General features: G+C 29.9%; 4 protein-coding genes across 5 annotated transcripts; 2 read left to right on the forward strand and 2 right to left on the reverse strand.

Annotated features, from left to right (window-relative positions):
• The first annotated feature begins 112 nt into the window (after window positions 1-112).
• LOC128889878 (DNA replication licensing factor Mcm2) lies at window positions 113-4,275 on the forward strand. 2 transcript variants are annotated; one of them, XM_054147926.1, is made up of 15 exons: window positions 113-521; window positions 645-823; window positions 897-1,060; window positions 1,133-1,215; window positions 1,283-1,465; window positions 1,546-1,757; window positions 1,834-2,026; window positions 2,103-2,306; window positions 2,377-2,608; window positions 2,689-2,939; window positions 3,002-3,166; window positions 3,250-3,549; window positions 3,624-3,806; window positions 3,892-4,047; window positions 4,125-4,275. In XM_054147926.1, exons 1-15 carry the CDS (start codon window positions 519-521, stop codon window positions 4,251-4,253), a joined length of 2,637 nt encoding a protein of 878 aa, XP_054003901.1. In that variant the 5' UTR covers window positions 113-518; the 3' UTR covers window positions 4,254-4,275. The 2 variants fall into 2 exon arrangements, with proteins under 2 accessions (XP_054003901.1, XP_054003900.1); XM_054147925.1 differs by having other exon boundaries at window positions 3,892-4,275.
• Window positions 4,275-5,532, reverse strand: LOC128889884 (zinc finger CCHC domain-containing protein 10-like). The gene is made up of 3 exons (XM_054147933.1): window positions 5,333-5,532; window positions 5,024-5,173; window positions 4,275-4,946 (listed from the first exon to the last, which is right to left on the reverse strand). Exons 1-3 carry the CDS (start codon window positions 5,392-5,394, stop codon window positions 4,718-4,720), a joined length of 441 nt encoding a protein of 146 aa, XP_054003908.1. The 5' UTR covers window positions 5,395-5,532; the 3' UTR covers window positions 4,275-4,717.
• A 215-nt stretch (window positions 5,533-5,747) lies between these two features.
• Window positions 5,748-6,915, forward strand: LOC128889881 (uncharacterized). The gene is made up of 4 exons (XM_054147929.1): window positions 5,748-6,050; window positions 6,145-6,440; window positions 6,543-6,708; window positions 6,778-6,915. The coding sequence occupies exons 1-4, from the start codon at window positions 5,889-5,891 to the stop codon at window positions 6,871-6,873; spliced, it is 720 nt and encodes a 239-aa protein (XP_054003904.1). The 5' UTR covers window positions 5,748-5,888; the 3' UTR covers window positions 6,874-6,915.
• A 3,236-nt stretch (window positions 6,916-10,151) lies between these two features.
• LOC128889879 (leucine-rich repeat protein soc-2 homolog) lies at window positions 10,152-12,255 on the reverse strand. The gene has a single exon (XM_054147927.1). The coding sequence runs from the start codon at window positions 11,993-11,995 to the stop codon at window positions 10,163-10,165; it is 1,833 nt and encodes a 610-aa protein (XP_054003902.1). The 5' UTR covers window positions 11,996-12,255; the 3' UTR covers window positions 10,152-10,162.
• Between the last annotated feature and the right edge of the window lie 5,013 nt (window positions 12,256-17,268).

A 17,268-nucleotide genomic window follows, 5' to 3' on the forward strand; every position in this document is an offset into this window, starting at 1 on the left:
CAATTTCCCTCCACTACATTATTTTTAGTTATGCAGTCAACAATGTTTTCATTTTGTTGTTGATTATGAATTCAATGTTACAAAATATAGATTAAAATATGCATTTTAATACAATTGTGTATCAGAATTCATTTTTAATTTCATTTAATAAATAATAATTTAATTCTTGTAATGTACGGATCGAATTAATTTCTTTAATAAAGTTTCTACACAAATGTATAATTATTTAGGAACTTTAATTTTATGGTGTTTCTATGATAAACGTTCAAGTTTGTACATAGAGAAATTACTAACCTTCCACCAATGATATTTCGTCAAAATCACATGTTCTGTTTTCTCGTCTTGTTGAACGAAGTATAGAAGCAGTTCCCGCCAATTCTTTTTTTTTCGTTTCGGCACAACGGAGTATAAATAAAGAAATACTTTCCCGTGTTTATAGATCTGTTTATGTATTTGTTTTATATTTGTTTTATTTATATATTGTTCGAAAACATTTCGTTTCTTTTAAGATAAGTACAATGGTAAGATATTTAAAATATAAAATTATGTATAATGTTGAAACGTAATAAAAATATTGTACACTAAAATGAAATTATAAGAATACATTTTGTAACATATACAATATACTTGAATATTATTTTTAGGATGCTAGTAGCTCTCCAGTACGCTCTGATAGACAAACAGAGGCAATGACATCTCCTGCACCAGATATAGATGAGCCATTTGAAGATGAATCTGATTTACTTGGCAATGATAATGATATTAATCAACAAAATGAAGAAGAAGGAGAAGGAGAAGAGTTATTTGGAGATAATATGGAAGAGTAAAGTCTTTCATACTGTTAAATTATAAGGATATTGAATGTATTTAGTGCTAATATTGTTATAATATTTTAGTGATTATCGTCCTATGCCAGCATTGGATAGGTATGACCCAGATGCATTGGATGATGAGCAATATTCCGAAATGTCTCAAGGAGAACGTGCAGCTGCTGAAGCTACGATGCAACAAAGAGATAGAGCAGCAGGAATCATCAGAGATGATAGATATTTACTTTATGGTATATTTCTTCTTTAACAAGATTAATGTAGTTTTCAAAATATAATACAACATGTATCCTTATGCATTTAAGATGAAAGTGATGAAGAAGAAACTCAAGCACGTAAGAGACGTATGGCTGAAAAAGCTGCAACAGGTGAAATTGAAGATACAGAAGTGAGAATCTCTTTTTTTTTTGCCTTCTCATAATCATCAGATAATAATATTTCTTAATTCATTTTAGATGGTTGAGTCTATTGAAAACTTGGAAGATACAAAGGGTCACTCAGTTAAAGATTGGGTAACTATGTTAGGACCTCGTACAGAAATTTCAAACCGCTTTAAAAGCTTTTTGCGTACACATACTAATTCAAAGGGGCAATATATGTACAAAGAACGAATTCGTCATATGTGTCAGAGCAATCAAGTAATATATCTTTTGTTACTGCTTATGACTTTCAACAGTAATGTTTAGATTTTGAAGATACTTACAATATTTTTGAACAGTCTAGCTTTGTTGTGGAATTTCCTATTCTTGCTAGTAAAGAACATGTTCTGGCTTACTTTCTGCCGGAAGCACCATTTCAAATGTTAGAGATATTTGATGAAGTTGCAAAAGAACTAGTGCTAACTATTTTTCCCAGTTATGAAAGAGTTACAAGCGAAATTCATGTCAGGATATCGGAACTTCCTTTAATAGAAGAAATACGAACATTTAGGTAATAAGATAGCTGTATATTAGATGGAATGTTTGATATTGAATAAGATAATGATACAGTTAATTATAAATATTAGGAAGTTGCATTTAAATCAACTAGTACGTACTCTGGGAGTTGTTACAACAACAACAGGAGTATTACCACAACTCTCTGTTGTAAAATATGATTGCACAAAATGTGGATACGTACTTGGACCTTTTGTACAAAATCAAACTACAGAAGTTAAACCTGGATCATGTCCTGAATGTCAAAGTATTGGACCTTTCATGGTAAGGTCAATTATTAAATCCGTTTTATATGTCCACAACAATATATCCATTAGAATTATATTGACACCGATTACAGATTAATATGGAACAAACAATATATAGAAATTATCAAAAAATTACAATCCAAGAATCACCAGGAAAAATTCCGGCAGGAAGAATACCTCGAAGCAAAGAATGTATTCTTCTATCAGATCTTTGTGATCGCTGTAAACCTGGCGATGAAGTGGATGTTACTGCAATCTACACGAATAATTACGATGGTTCTTTAAATACAGAACATGTAAGAAATATGTTTGCATACAAATATCTTTACTTAAAATAAGTGACTTATTATTTATTTGATAAATTAGGGCTTTCCAGTATTTGCAACGGTTCTTCTAGCTAATCATCTGCAAGTGAAAGGTTCAAAAGAAATAGTAGAATCTTTGACCGAAGAAGATATATCTAGTATTATTTCTTTGAGTAAAGATCATCGAATTATTGATCGCATTGTTGCAAGTATCGCACCTTCGATCTACGGACACGAATATACAAAAAGAGCATTAGCATTAGCAATATTTGGTGGTGAATCCAAAAATCCTGGTATTTTAATTTTCTAATATTATTTTATACAGATGCTTCTTAATAACACAATATGACAAATTTTATGCTTGAATATACAGGTAATAAACACAAAGTAAGAGGAGATATTAATGTATTACTATGTGGTGACCCAGGAACTGCTAAATCTCAATTTCTCAAATACGTTGAAAAAATTGCACCAAGAACGGTATTTACTACAGGTCAAGGAGCATCAGCAGTTGGTTTAACTGCTTTTGTAAGAAGATCGCCAACAACTCGAGAATGGACATTAGAAGCTGGTGCCTTAGTACTTGCTGATCATGGAATTTGCCTTATTGATGAGTTTGACAAAGTAAATATATTTTTTATATTAAATGTTCGTTGTGGAATGTGGAATTATTACCGTGCTTCCAGATGAATGATCAAGATAGAACGTCTATCCACGAAGCTATGGAACAACAAAGTATTTCAATTTCAAAAGCAGGAATCGTTACATCACTCAATGCTAGATGTTCAGTAATAGCTGCATCTAATCCCATCGGTGGAAGATATGATGCCAGTATGACATTTTCAGAAAATGTAAGAAACTATGCATAGTAACAGTCAATGAAGAATTGCAGTAAATCATTGTTCGATATTCATGTACAAATTTGTCTTTCTAGGTAGATTTATCAGAACCAATTTTGTCTCGTTTTGATATTCTTTGTGTAGTAAAAGATGAAATAGACCCTATGCAAGATCGACATTTAGCTAAATTTGTTGTGAACTCTCATATTCGACATCATCCATCAAACGCAGAGAAAACAGTTACCACGGAAGACAATACTAATGATATATCTATACCGCAAGATCTTTTAAGAAAATATATAGTTTATGCAAAGCAAACTATTCATCCAAAATTAACAAATATTGATCAAGATAAAGTTGCAAAATTATACAGTCAATTAAGGCAAGAAAGTTTGGTGAGTTACAAACATGCAAATTATTGACTTTGATATTGTTACAGTAATACATTTCTTATTTGAACAATGTTTAGGCTACTGGAAGTTTACCAATTACTGTACGACATATAGAAAGTATTATACGTATGGCTGAAGCGAGTGCTAAAATTCATCTACGAGATCACGTTCAAGAAGATGATATTAATCTTGCTATCAGAATGATGCTTGATAGTTTTGTTGATACACAAAAATATTCAGTAATGAAAAGTATGCGCCAGGTAAATATCTTCATTGAGATTGTAAATATATCTACAATAATTTTATTGAAATTACAATAAAATAATATTGTATTATTATTTACAGACATTCCAGAAATATCTATCGTATAAAAAAGATCACAGTGAACTTCTTTATTATATACTTAGACAAATTACATTAGATACTTTAGCATTTCAAAAAGCCTTACGTGGAAATCGTATAACAACGATCGAAATTTCCGAAAAAGATCTACTGGATCGGGTATGGATAGTTCATTTTACTTTCGACCTTCTGGTACATGCCCAGAAATACGATTTTCTAACATTTCTTTTTTCTAGGCTAAACAAATCGACATATACAATCTTCATCCATTTTATGAAAGTGACATATTTAAAACAAACAATTTTGTTTATGATTCAAGGAGAAAAGTAATAATTCAAACGCTTCCTGAAAGTATTGATGAATGACCTTAAAAACAATATGATACAAATACATTCTGACTTAAACAAATTCTTATATTTATACTATTTTGTATTTTACAATAAATCTTATTTCATGAATAAAGTTTTTAGTATACAAATTTCCTCCTTTCCCATACATATATTTAATTACTTTGGAAGGTTTTAGTATTCCAATATGAGCAATAAAATTCAACTAAAAGGCGCATTGTACAAATTATTATTTGAAATATACTTTACACTTAAATATCTTGACCCTTTGTGATTCAAAGTAAGAATATTCTTTGTTTTACTGGGAACATTCTGGTTTCAGACTACAAAGGGTTAACTATCTCAATTTTGTACAATGTAGCTATTATACAGGAGGATTGGTATCTCATAAATATTTATAAAATTTGTAAAAATGATTACCGAATAAAAAAAGAATACATAGCATAATTGGAAGAATGTGTTGTTTGCACATACCATAAGTATTATTTTCTGTTAGAACTGCTACTACTGCTACTATTACTACTTCCACTACTACTACTAGAAACACTATCACTAGAGTCTGATTCACTGTCCGAAGATGAACTGCTACTGCTGCTATCGTTACTACTACTAGAAGTGCTGCTATCAGCGCTAGAATCATTGGAACTGCTAGAATCTTTCTTCATTTTTTTCTGTAGAAGACTCTTTTTAACTTCTTTTTTCTGTTCTTCCCTGTAAAGATGTACATTTATTTAAATTATAATAAATGCATGGCTAAAGTTTATGCAGCTAGCCATTTACAAACTTACACAGTAGAATTTTCTTGGTTTTTCAAAGCTTTTTTTAGTTGTGATGTACGCGAATATCTGTGTACATATTTTCTTTTTCCTTTACACTCATAACTCCAATGTCCCATTTCAAGACATTTCTGACATCGCATTCCTTGTGGATATGGATTGCTGAAGAGGTTATAACACAAAATAGTTTAAATGTTAATTAATCATCGTGCACTTATAAATGTTTAAAGAAGCTTTGAGAACAAACTGTGAACCATTAACATATTAATATATTCGAAATACATATGAATTACAAAAAACATATACAATGTTTATACTAACGTTTTTTTTAAAACTTTTAAACCGTTTGGTCTCATCTTGTATTTATCACTATTTATAATCATACTTTAGAAGTTCATATCATATATTCATCGACAACTTATTACCGAACTCGAAAAAACTTGTTAACAAAGTTTGTTTACATGCGAAAATAGGTTACTTTTCACTACTACTAAGCTTTGACATGCCATGTATAAACGCAATCAAACGCAATTACTTTTGAAAGTATTTGATTGGACAGTTACGTACGTTCACCAATAAGGTGTCATATATGCAATTATAAAACCTAACGAAAAAATACAAATTTCCACAAATTTAAATGAACCAAATTAATAATTTTCTACAATTCTAATACAAATTAAAATAAATAAGTCTTTGACTTATGCAGTCAAAGAAATAAGTATTTATTGAGATTCACCCTTCCATAGAAAAATGCGTATCTTTAATTAACAATTACATCGTGTATATGTAACAGAAAATACTATTATTGCAATTAAAAAGAAAAAAAAAAACATTTCAATTTATTATTATGTATATATTCTATGCATATTAAATCGTTATGACATCTTTAGATCGCGAGGAAAATCAATTGTGTGATTCACACTTAACAGAGTATGTTAGTAAAAATATGGAATTAAAAGTAATTAAATGTATTTTGAGTGCAACTTACGATATACTTCAACGCAAAAAGACGGTATTAAAAGATGAATACAAGAAGTTGGTAAATGCACAATAAATTGGGAACTATCAATAAACACACTTTTATAAACCTTTTTTTATGATTATGATTAAAAATATGCTAAATATGTTTACAGGGTGATATAAATTATAGCGTTTTGGATATAGAAGATCAATTTTGTAGTAAAATATGGAATTTTTCTTTGGCACACAATTTTAATAATATCTTCATTCATTATCCAAATGTTACAATGACACTTCATCCCTATAATAGTAAAAATAAAGTACTTGCAGAATTAGAAAATGAAATTAATATTGTTAGAAATGAGATAACACATATTTGTAAGAAAGATTCTGAACAAGATATAAAAAATGCTGCACTCGTTTTAAAAGATTTAAAATCATTTTCGGAAGAAATATTAGATCTCATAAGGTATCATTGTTAAATCAAAACAAAAACATACATTTTCTGTTTATTAGGCAGATAATGTTTTTAATAAAAATAAATATTTGTAATGCTGTATATAAATTTTAGATTAATAAATACTCCTAAAAATTCCAAAAATATTTGTAATATACCTACATGTTATCAGCCATGTATAAATGAAGGTTTTATGAATGCAAGAAAAATGATTAAAAAAACCAATGTTTGTTCTGATGTGTTGATTGAAAGAAAAGTCACAAATAAAGTATCTAAAAAAGTGTGTACTGTTCTTGTAATGAATTTGTTTAGAAAATAAGCATTATATTGTGTATATTTTGCATTTCAGTGTTGCAATACAAACAACAACATAAAGCTTGGAAAATTTGTCATGAAAAAACGAAGTCTCATTTCCCTTAAATTTGAACAAGATTCAAGGAATTAAATAGAAAACTCAAAAGATACTTGTGAGAGTAATTAGTTCCTTTACGAATTAAAATGTAATAAATTGTTATGTGCCAAAATATTATGTAAGTTTTCTTTGATTGATATTGAATTGTAATGAAAAATAAGTTTTGAAGTCAAAATATGTTTATAGTATATTTATATATTTAGAAATATACAGCATATCTTATATAATTAGTCATATACATTGAATTACATTAATATTATGATTCTGAAATTATATATATAATATCGCATTCAATAGACTATTCAACAAGATTATAATTTGAGAATAGCTATTTCTTTTTAATTTTCATATAAATGTAATCATCTTCCAAACATGGTTTAATATGTCACTTATGTATTTTGAAACTGTTGTATAGTTTATCACAACAATTTGTATTGTAGCATTCCTTTTGGCAACTCTTGCATATATTCTGAAATGTATGTAATATCTTGAAACATATTAGACATATATGCTATTGATAAAAGAATTGAAATAATACCTTACTTGCAACATTTTGTACTTGTTCTTAGTAATGAAGATAAATGTTGCACACAACTTTATAAATTATATGTATTTAATTACTATTACACACTATACACATAATATAAAACTAGGAAACGCAGATAAAACATTTTTGCATAAATTCTAAAAATTGACATTGGTTGCTGTAAGTTTAAATGATTTCAGTTAATGTAGTGCTCTAACAGAAACAAATACTGAATTGCATTATTTAGTCTTGACGAAAAAAAAAATATTTTAGACAAACTTCGAATGGTTTTACACGATAAATATAATTAAACGAAAATCTTTTTCGGTTATTTTCTTCAAAGTTTTCTGTTTTTAGAAGGATACCTTATACAATTGCGTAAAATTTATATTTTGATTTTTTACACGAAACTTATTACTTATAACTTATTACATAACTAAGAAAAAGATTTTAACACAAAGTCAGGTGAAATCTTACTCGTGCAACATTATTATCAATTTTTATTATTTTACGGACAAATTGTAGAAATGTGAAAGACGAAGTTTAATGTAAATACATTACATGGTATTACGATTGTTGAAACATAACTAGTATAGAAAAACTGCAAGTAGCACATAACAAATCATACATTTACATATATCAATGAGTAATTATAGAATAGACATAGTATCTCTTAATTATAATTAAGAGTTTGCTAAGTTCCATTTTATGCTTCAAAATTTGTATGTATGTACTTTCAATAGTAATGGTTTTACATTTTTTACGATGAAGTGTAATAATTTGAAGGAATTGAAATAGAATTCATAAATACTAGTGTAATTAACTTATTCTCAAACGTTAAATGTTTGAATACTAATGATCTGTGTTAACTGATCCAATGTGTCCACAGTTAATCCAATATGTCCAGTGCAAAAACAGCACTAATTAAAAGATAAAAGATTTTTGTAAATTGTAAAATTTATAAAACAGTAATATAATATCATTTAGTATTACAATTAGTATAAGTAAAATAGTGCTAATTTTTAAAAATTCTTATTGCACAACCATTGCATAATAAACAAATCATGAAACAAATATTTATTATTGAGTTATTATATTGTTAATAAGAAAATTGCATATCAACGTCGTTTGTTGACTTGTCTGTGCGTAAGATTGTATAATATGTTTAGAAAATCAATATGTCCTTGGCTATAAATAAAACTCAATCAATCATTATAATCATGCGTCTAATACAAAATCTGCATACATATATATGAAGCTATGCATGATTGACCATTAAAAATAACTTCTGACATGTAAACACTCATAAGCTATATTATAGTTATTTAACATTTATATTGGCACTATTTACTTGTGCACAATGAATACAGAAATTTATTAATAAGAAAACAATATTCATTAAATACATCAGAGATTACCATTTATGGAACTTAGCAAAAGATAATCTTGTAATAATATAAAACTAATACTAAATAATTGTATTCTTGTTTGGCAGCTCTTTCATCTGATGAGAGCATATTAATGATTTAATTAAAACTTTTAATTGCACTAATTGTTAGGATTACAATTTAATAAACATTTAAAAGAACGTGTGCCATTTAATTTTCACTGCTTTGTAGAAGTATACATTTAAATGTATGTTATAATTGTCATTGATTATTGCAACTTATGTAACAGATGCAAAAGTAAAAATTATGATTAAAACAGTGCTATTATCGTATATGCCTTTCTCGTGATACACATTTTTTTATCATTTTTATAGTGCTTAAATATAAAATTCTTTATGCTTAGTCTTAGAAATAAAAAAATAATATGTCATTCATTACAGTTTACTAAATTATATAAGTAGATATCTTTCATACCTTGGAAGAGCAGGTTTTTTTTTAAAGTGTTTTACAATTCAAAATTTCTTTTATAACTGACAATATGACATGTTTGAAAGTAACAAATAACATATAAACTTTATACTATATTACAGTATCAACTTATTATTATATGTAGTTTTCATTTTGTCAGCAAAATATTTTATTTATATGGCAATGAATAGCAATAACTGAAATGTAATTTATCGATGCCGATTCTTAATTTTATGCTTCCTTTAATTGAATAATATTATCTCACTCCTTTATACTTAGTAGAGTTTTCAAAATAATAATCTAAGGATAGTATTCTCAGGTATCTGTGTATAATAAAAAAAGTGTAAAACTCAATGATAGTATTATGACATTTTTAAATGCCAGGGTATTAATTTCTGAAATTATAAGATAATTATAATGTATACTGTAACACAAAATAGTAACAAAGCGCATTGCATGCAAATTAAAATATATTATACTAGTTATTATTAAATTTCATTATATTATTACATAATATAAAGAAAAAAATGGATGAAGTTCATAAACCATATATATATTTTTTTTATATTAATAAACTGTCAGTATAATTTATGTTATTACTGTATCTAAAATATCTTATTATGATTCTGTTCCTTTGTAGTTTAATCATTGTGCATATGTCCAATTCAGCACCAATTTTACTGTATATTTATATATATGTTTCTTCTTTTATATTGAAAATGTATCGCAGACACATGTTATTCATTTTATGAGAATACAAATATATGCACATTTTCATGTCTATATATATATTGATAATATTCATATAATTTTCATCGATGTGAGATCATTATGGTGAGAATTTAAGTTAATAAATATTTGTATCAAATATCATTTATTCTGTATCACTCATATTAAGAATCGACATCCAAGTCATATTAGAGATAACTTTCTAGTTTTGTTACATGGATCGATAAGGTCCTTGCATTTTTAAAAATTGAATTACTAAGGAAGGACCTCCTGCAACTATTTCTGGTGGGATTTGAGAAAGTGGACAATTTTCAATTGACATAATACTGAGATTTGTGCACAAAGCTAATTCAAATGGTAAATTATGTAAATTTGCATTATCATTTACATATAACGAATCTAAATTTTCTAATGTACCAATTTCTTCAGGTAAATAATTTAGATTATTCTCTCCAACGCTTAAATACGTCAAATTTGTTAAATGACCGATTGCTCTTGGTAAACAAGTTACCTGATTAGATTGCAAAATTAATTTCTGCAAATCTCTTAGAAAACCAATTTCATTAGGTAGAGTCTCAATTTTATTTTCTTCAAGATCTAAGACTCTGAGTTTACGTAAATTTGCTATGCTGGCAGGAATACGTTTTAACAGATTATTAGAGAGTATTAAGATTTCTAAACTTTGAAGGCAATGAATATCGTCTGGAATTTTTGTAAGTTGATTTGTACCCAAATTTAATTCAACCATATTGATCCACGTACCGATATCTAACGGTAAAGCAGTCAATTGATTTTCTTTCATATTTAATTTTCTTAGATTTTTTGCTCTAGAGAATATACCATATGGTATTTTATCGATCTTATTATGTTCGAGATTTATAGAATGAACATTCGTAAACTGGGCTGGTCCCCCCGATGGATACGCAGTAAACGCATTCCTAGACAATGTGATTGTGGTCAAGTCAGAGAGACTTGCAAGCAGTCCATCCGGTAATTGAGATACTTGGTTTCCTTCGACGCTGAATTCATCCATTAATTTACAATTTGCCAATGATTTTGGAATATTGGCTAATCTATTATATCTAAGTCCTAATCTCGTTAACGAGACTAAATTTCCAATTGTATCAGGAATATCCAGAAGCTCATTGTGTTGCAAGTCAAGCGTGGACAACTGAATGCAATTTCCAATCTCTTCGGGTAAATGTTCTAGATGATTATGAGACACATCAAATGTTATCAAATTAATCAACTTGCCGATACCAGCTGGAAGTTCTTTGATCTTGTTCTCCCTCAAGCTCAACATGGTTAAATTTGTCAAATTTCGTATATTGTCGCTCACATATCTGACTCGATTGAAGCGTAAGAACAAAGTTGTAAGGCTTGTCAATTTGTAAACAACGTCAGGTATTTCGCTTAACTTGTTATGCCTCAAATCAAGGACCCTTAACGATTTCAAATTTTCTAGGGTATTCGGTAAACTGGTAAGGGAATTTTCGCTCAAAGCCAACGTTACCAAATTTGCAAGGCATCCTATTTCGGGTGGTAACGTTACGAGTTTGTTACCGTACAAATAAAACTCGACTAAATGCGTCAAATCTCGTACCGTGCTGGGCAGATTAGTAATACTGGACTTGCTTAAATCCAACCGCTTCACGCACTCCTCTCTGCATCTCGTGAATTCCTTAGAAACGTCTAAATCGGCTTGTATCGGTTTACCTTTTTTCGTAGTTGGTTTCGGCTTATTTGATTCGGGATGTTTGACAGTTACCGTTTTCTTGGTATCGGGACCAGCTATAGACGCGGACGATAATTTTTTCTCTTTCGTCTGCTCTTTATTATCCCGTAAGACGTCTACGTCCTCAGGCATGTCACCGGCTGTACAGGTGGTTAAACCACAGCCTTCCAAATATTCAGGAATATCTTGTTCCTTCATGTAAAACGTTGGAAGACTGTCTTCGAGGTCCTCGCGGTCCCTCTTCACGTCGGACAAACACACTGTTGAAATGTTACCCACACCTGTCCAGTATTTGTTCGACTTTTTCATAACCTAACCACTATCGCAACTACGATTCATTTGTGAGTACGTCGTGTAGTCCTACGACATCTCGTACACTTCTTTTACAAGATTTCGTACTTGACAAGTATTGACATATCGATGTCATCCACTGCACGTAGCGCAAACGCAAACGCGAAACGGCTGATAGAGGTCTCGACCACGGAATAGTTTTCCAGAGACGAAACTCTAGTTGAAACTTTTCATGTTCATGTTCGTGTTAGGGTCGGTTTTAAGCAAATTAAACTGATCGCTCTCGATGAACTGAGCCACAGCCGACTCTAGTACCGTGCCTGAGAAACGTGGCAACACCGCTAAACACCGCTCAAGTCAACATTTGGATTTTTCTTCAAAAAATCGCAAAATGATTTTAACACAATAAATGCTTCCTGTATTTGATAAAATTCCATTTTTGTGTAACAGAGAAAATAGACTTCAACAATGAGCATTGATGTGCATTTTATAATCTTATATTTGATAACATTGAACACATTAGCTTCAAGTTAATTTTACGGAATCTTAATTACAGAAAGCATTACAGAGTCTAAGAATCTGAGATTTGGTGTGATAGGTATATAATAATTTGTATTATTTACAAATTAAATATCTCAGTTCTTGACATATGTTTATTTGTTATTTTTACTGATCATGTTCTGCGACCTGATTCATCGACTGCATATAAAAATGAATATTTAAGAATCCCAACTCTGATTTACATATTTTACCGATGCTTTAATTTCATAATCTCGTCCCTACTGTTTTACAAATAATAAATGTAATAACATTAGTCGTATTGTTCAAAAATTAGGATATTCATACTACATAAACATAGACAAGGGTAATAATAATTGCGTTTTATAATATGCAAGATATTATTTATAATATATTTTTTATAGTATTCGAAAGTTAAGGTATCGGTTCATATAGATTGGTTCACATACATCTATATATATCATACATATCGCTATTTTTCACTTTCCATTTAAAAGGCCCGCTAATGATATTGAGAAGTGACAACAAATCACGTTTAACGTTTCTTTAGAACTTTTAAAAACTCGAATTTCATTGGCCGAGTACCCGCAACCCAATGCGCAGAAGAACGACGCCGAGAACGAGGCATTCTTCGTTCGGCGGCAATTGAACAGAGCAGACGTGTCGTGTCGATCAGTGATCCGGCAATTAATAGGTAAACATAATTCAATTCAATCATTATCTAATCGTTGTTATTTTTACTTTGCGTTGCTCCTTATCATCTCCTTAATATATTAATACCATTCCTTGTTAATTGAATCGGTTTTTGAGAAAATTAGATTGATTTCGTACTCTCATCCTTTTCGTTCTCCATGAAGTACCAATTGATATTCGTTCGAATATCAATTCGTACTATGGGAGTACGTCTTCCACAGTAATATTATCGTTTCTTTTTTTGTTTTTTTTTTCAAATAAATTTGTGCTTAGATACAGTAAAAATATATATTTATCATAAATTAATTTCGAATTCGAATTCTTGAATGTTTCGGGATCTGACGCCATGAGTCTGCGCGATGATCGCCAACCGCCATTTCACGTTCAAATGGCTACTTTACGTTGAACATTTCGAGCGAAATTACTGGATACGTCATATCAGAAAAGTTGTGCAGCTTACCGGGGAAAGCAGAATAATAGGTAATATTGTTTTTAACTATTGTCATTATTAGATTAAATTGTTTATCTTTCCTTCTATTTCATTATTATTTATGCTTAATAATTACGAAAGCATTAATGCTAGAGCTGGAGTAAACATTTTTACTCCATTTCTTTACAGGTACCAATTTATTAATTGTTTAATAAAGACTAATAATTACAATTTTAATATTCCTATGAAAATTTTAATTATGGTTAATTAAAATTAACAATTATATTTTATAATCGTTAATTTTAATTAACACTTACATCTATAACCTTTGATCGATAATTCGATTACATTGTCCCCTACATTTTTTACACATAATTGCTATTACCTGATAACAATTATAAATTTACAGGTTTTTTTACATTTTTTGAAAAATAATAATTTTAAACATTTTGGCCATTTTGATGATCAAATAATATACAAATAATATTTTTGTATTAATTACAATTGCAATTCAAATAACGTACATTAAAATTTCATTAGTTTATTATGAATATAGAGTAAAATTGTAAAAATGTTTAAGATTTCATTTTCTCTGTTTCGCTAAATTATTAAGAAATTATGAAAATGTATATCATCATAGAAGTTCACAGTTTCTAGAAAATGTAGCGTACAATAGTAAAAGTGCTTCGACTCATAAAATTGATCAATTTATAATGAATGTAAGATAAAATTGTAAATTTGCAAAATTTACATACCTTTGTTGTACAGATATAAAATGTAAGAGTTTGCAAATTTAGATAGAGTTTCTTCTTACATTCATTATAAACTAATAAATTTTGTGAGTTCGTGCACATTTACTTTATTACAATACACTTTTTAGAAACTTGAAATATTTATAAAGCTACATATTTTTATAATGTATTTTAAATGTGTTACAAACATATCTTTATTATACAAACGTAAAATGTATGATTTTGCACTTTTAATGTTTTAATATTGTAATTGCTGTAACTTTTAAAACATGTTATTAATTCGTGTAACTTTTGTTGCAGATTCTATACATCATGAAACAAATGAACTTTGAAGTTCAACATAAGGAAAGCAGAGCATCTCCGAAGTTCTACATGGATAATGCAGAGCCACTACGATGATCAGCGACAGCAGAGCCACTACGATGTCCTGTATGAAGACAACGGTTGGTGAGTCGCATGCTTTTTTGTTCTTCCAGACCCATTCATGTCGTAGGTCGTAGGACGAAAGGTCCAAATCGACATGGGTGACTGGTTGTATACATGGTACTTGGCAAATACAGTGACCGCGGGTATGCATTGCATATAGCATACTCGTGAATAGTAACATTTCTTGTTTTATTTATTTGTTTAAGCTAGGACCTTCTTGTACTTCGGGTTTTCTATTAATAACATAATAAATATTTCTTGATACGAACCATTATAATCGAAGATATATTAGTTTTTATTTTACAATATCAATCAAATCAATACATAAAAATGATAATATTGAATTAAAATTTAATGTATACTGTATTATTCAATATACATTATATAATTAATATAATATGTATGTGAGTGTATATACAATTAAATGATTTTATCTTCTACTATGTTTTTGAAAATATTTATTTAAATATCTGAACGATACTTTAAGTATATACTCTTTGCTTTAAAGTTTTCCGTGTATGTACAAGAAGGATGCTTCGCGATAGATCGATTCCTGCGTTAAAGTAATATGATTTGCATCCTTTCATAATTAAAAAATATACTTTTACAAGGGAATCACGTTAGTAGGAATCACCTTAGTCAACAAATATTTATTTTAACGAAAATTTCTATATACATAGTACTTACATATACTGGACGGAGCACGTAACTGTCAATATGAATATTAAATTTTCAATATAAATTATAGTATCGCAAAAACTTATTTATAACACTTTTTTCACAAATAACTCAATTTTTATTAAAGTCATTTCTTTAATAATCAAATTGTTCAGTTTTAGTGTATGCTCAGTTTTCTTTTTGAAATTTTATATAAATTAAAATTCGAGTCATTTATACTGAAAATAAAATAACAAAGTAAGAAACGATACTAGACCGTTTAGATTTACTAATTATTCTTTTTAGTGAGGATTTTCAGGTTTAACCCTTCCGTGTTCATTGTCTGATCTCATTTACGTGCCCAGGTGCTACTTGGATGAGCGAAGGCAATGGACACGATGACTTAGTTTATAAAATTTATAATAATAATATGTGTGGCGACTGACTCTGGCTAGCGAATTGTGCACCGACGTACATTTCACGCGCGCGCGCGCGCGTGTGTGTATGTATGTAGTTAGGATGTGGAATTGCGTCGGTTTAAACATTCGTTATAATCCATAAACGAAATGGTTGTTTGTACCTAAATACTTCTATTACTATTCATTGTAGCTTCGATATTAAACATTATCATAAATCAATGATAAATTCATGAAAGTGGAACATTCGCGATAATTAATTGAAAATGAACTGTATGATTGATTCATACATTCATTATAATCTATAAATGAAATGGTGTTTCGTTCCATTATATTTTTATTACTATGCATTCCAGCTTCAATATTAATCTTTATCCTAAATCAATGATAAATTTATGAAAGAATAAAACTAGTATATCGACGATGAACTATATGATTGATCTAACGCATATAATTATCAACGATTATATTACATCCAAGCTTTGCAAATAAATATTGATATATACATCATACATATACGCAATGGTCGCTAGCCTTTGTCAGTCGATTTCAGGAACTGGTACGTACCTTTAGAGTGTGAATGTTGTGTATGGTATCCTCGGGTGTCGGAGGTGTCCCGGGACATCTCCCTAGTTTAGGTCGCGCCCGAGAGCCTTGATTGAGGATCGTTGAGCGTGTGTGTTGGTGTGATTGTTTTGCCATTTTTAAATATAGGGTTAGGTAGGTAGGTAACAACTTGTGGTGTGTATGTTAAATCCCAGTAGGTAGGGTCCAGGGCAGATCTCGTCACTTTAGTCGGGTAGGTCGCGCGCGTACGTGATGGGTCTGCACCTGTAGGTGGATTTGAGGAGTCGTTGCGATCACGATCCAAACGGAACTTCTGTCCGTTTGTTTCGGAATCTGCTCTCGATTCTTCAGGTCTCGACTCTCTGAGTCGTTGCTTCGCGGTCGCGGTCGTGATCAGTAGGGTTGTTCGAAACGTTCGTTCCCTCGAGGTTCTAGACGTGTGGTTCACCGGGTTGAACGTCCACGTATTGCACTGAACCTCGACCCTAGCTATAAGTTTCAGATGGGACAATGCGTCCGAAGAAAGAAGAAAGGCCCTGACAAATTGTCACAAGAAAGTGCTGCAACGAATGGCTCTCCATCTTCGGATTCGAAGATGGGGAGTCATTGCTATTACTATTTTGTAACTGTATTCGCCTGTAGTTGTAGTAGTTTGTTTGTTTGGGTCGTGTACCCCAACGTGGGAACTCATCATCCAGTGTCAATTGAACAAATCGCGTATTGCTTTAGCATTACGAAATGAAAATATCGCGTTCGTTTATTAGGATTGTTTTGTTTGATTTTGTTCGCGTTTTATTTCAGGGTAGTGTTACGTAACAAAGATCAACCGCG

Source organism: Hylaeus anthracinus, unplaced genomic scaffold (assembly GCF_026225885.1).
Source record: "Hylaeus anthracinus isolate JK02 unplaced genomic scaffold, UHH_iyHylAnth1.0_haploid 11997, whole genome shotgun sequence".
In the NCBI taxonomy this organism is placed as follows: domain Eukaryota; kingdom Metazoa; phylum Arthropoda; class Insecta; order Hymenoptera; family Colletidae; genus Hylaeus; species Hylaeus anthracinus.

Bases quoted from the DNA above. Each gene is read 5' to 3' on its own strand.
- LOC128889878 (XM_054147925.1), top strand. The intron at 1,466-1,545 runs GTAATATATCTT...ATTTTTGAACAG, and splicing joins ATATGTGTCAGAGCAATCAA to TCTAGCTTTGTTGTGGAATT. The intron at 3,550-3,623 runs GTGAGTTACAAA...AACAATGTTTAG, and splicing joins AATTAAGGCAAGAAAGTTTG to GCTACTGGAAGTTTACCAAT.
- LOC128889884 (XM_054147933.1), bottom strand. From the start codon at position 5,394: ATGATTATAAATAGTGATAAATACAAGATGAGACCAAACGGTTTAAAA. The intron at 5,174-5,332 runs GTTAGTATAAAC...TAACCTCTTCAG, and splicing joins TTAAAAGTTTTAAAAAAAAC to CAATCCATATCCACAAGGAA. The intron at 4,947-5,023 runs GTAAGTTTGTAA...ACATCTTTACAG, and splicing joins AACCAAGAAAATTCTACTGT to GGAAGAACAGAAAAAAGAAG.
- LOC128889881 (XM_054147929.1), top strand. From the start codon at position 5,889: ATGACATCTTTAGATCGCGAGGAAAATCAATTGTGTGATTCACACTTA. The intron at 6,051-6,144 runs GTAAATGCACAA...ATATGTTTACAG, and splicing joins AAGATGAATACAAGAAGTTG to GGTGATATAAATTATAGCGT. The intron at 6,709-6,777 runs GTGTGTACTGTT...TTTGCATTTCAG, and splicing joins CAAATAAAGTATCTAAAAAA to TGTTGCAATACAAACAACAA.
- LOC128889879 (XM_054147927.1), bottom strand. From the start codon at position 11,995: ATGAAAAAGTCGAACAAATACTGGACAGGTGTGGGTAACATTTCAACA.